A 1,588-nucleotide genomic window follows, 5' to 3' on the forward strand; every position below is an offset into this window, starting at 1 on the left:
AAAATAATCGCGCATTTTTCTTCGTATGCACCGCCGATATATGCCAATAACTCCTCTTCTTTTGCTTACCTTCAAAGCCAAGTCACCATCGCATTCAGCTGGGAAATTGTAAAGACATCTTACGCGTAACGGTTTGCTTATTTGTTGTTGGCTACCAGGAGCCATCGTCGACGCCACCTCATCCAATGGCACTTTTACATCGATATAGTTTACTGGAAAGATACCTTCACAGCCAGAGCGCGTACGACCACGATACCATTCGGCGCTCATCTGTTCCAGTAAGTAGATTTTCTCATTTTCCTATAAATAAACAAACCAAATACATACGTTTATTAATAAAAATTAGTAATTTTGAGTAATTTCTTTGTACGCACCCTAAAATTAAGATCACCCTCTTCGATACCTTCGAAGTCGTACAAAGCCACGCCATATGGTCTCGTTTCCTCCATACCGCTGCCAAAGCATGAACCACCACCTCCCAGTTGCAGTGCATCCGCTTTTCCCGATATCACGTCCAGTAATGAAACGCTTATTGGTGGCGGTGGTGGCGCACACAGCGGCATGGGTGGTGATGGCGGTGTTGGTGGCGTATCTTCCCCACCATACGCTAGCTGCGGCTTCGGCAGCACTGGCGGCTTGGGCGCACGTGGCTTCTGCGATATTTTCGGTTTGATAATCGTTGGCACACTAAGAGTGGGCGTCGGCGGTAAAAGACTCTTGCCATTGCAAAGCGGATTGTCGTTGCTGGACTGGATGCGTGTGTTGATTGTGTTGAGATTGCGTACTGGCGCAGTGCCAATGGTACTCGTAGCGGCTGTGCTGCCGTAAATACTATCGGTAGCAGTGTTGAAACCGCTATCGAAAGCCTCCCATGGATCGAGGGGACTCGTTGTGGCTGGACGGCTGCGCGCGCTGAAATCATCCTCGAAACCACTTTCCGGTTGAGAGACGCTGCCATTGTTGGGCGAACTGAAATTCGAATCAGAGCTGAAACTATCGACGCTGAGGCAATCACTATTCGATTTCTGTGTAAATGTTGGCGAACTTGGCGGCGAGTCGAAACTGATAAGCTGTGCTTCCGCTACGCCGGACGCACTTGCGCTGCTATTGCCAACAGCCAAAGACGTAAGCGACGTCGATGTGTAACTGCTGTTCCAGTTCGCCTGCCAACTGTTGCCGCCGCTGTTGCCATTTACTGCAGTGGAAGTGACAGCAGCCCAGGCGTTTGTGTTACTGCTACTGCTGTTGGTTGTTGTTGTAACTCCGACATTGTTGGTGGCGTAGACGCCACTGCTGACACCATATATTTTACTTGCTTTGTTATTGTTGTTGCTGCTGCTACTGTTGCTGTTTTTCTTGCTCCTGAATATGTTGCTTAACAATTTTGTTGAGTGCGTCGAAGGCGGCAGTGGAGCTTTGCGGCCATTCACCTGCACTTTGGGTGGCGGCGGACGTGGTGGTGGCACTTTCTTGCAATTACCATTTGTATTGGTGGCTGATGACGCATTAATGCGAAATGGATCATCATCCCAGTTTGTGGTGGGCGTGTAGCGTGCTTGTGGAAATTTGCGTGTTATCGCTGATTGGT

General features: G+C 49.1%; 1 protein-coding gene across 1 annotated transcript; it reads right to left on the reverse strand.

Annotated features, from left to right (window-relative positions):
* Positions 1 to 69: 69 nt before the first annotated feature.
* On the reverse strand, positions 70 to 1,583 carry LOC108356580 (abl interactor 1-like; the record flags this gene model as incomplete). Its single annotated transcript, XM_017607682.1, has 2 exons — positions 70 to 300; positions 375 to 1,583. Coding segments are annotated over 2 exons (1,440 nt in total), but the record flags the coding sequence as incomplete, so codon positions are not given.
* Positions 1,584 to 1,588: the final 5 nt, after the last annotated feature.

This window comes from Rhagoletis zephyria, unplaced genomic scaffold, assembly GCF_001687245.7.
Source record: "Rhagoletis zephyria isolate East Lansing unplaced genomic scaffold, Rhagoletis_zephyria_1.1 Rzeph_scaffold_61249, whole genome shotgun sequence".
Lineage (NCBI taxonomy): Eukaryota > Metazoa > Arthropoda > Insecta > Diptera > Tephritidae > Rhagoletis > Rhagoletis zephyria.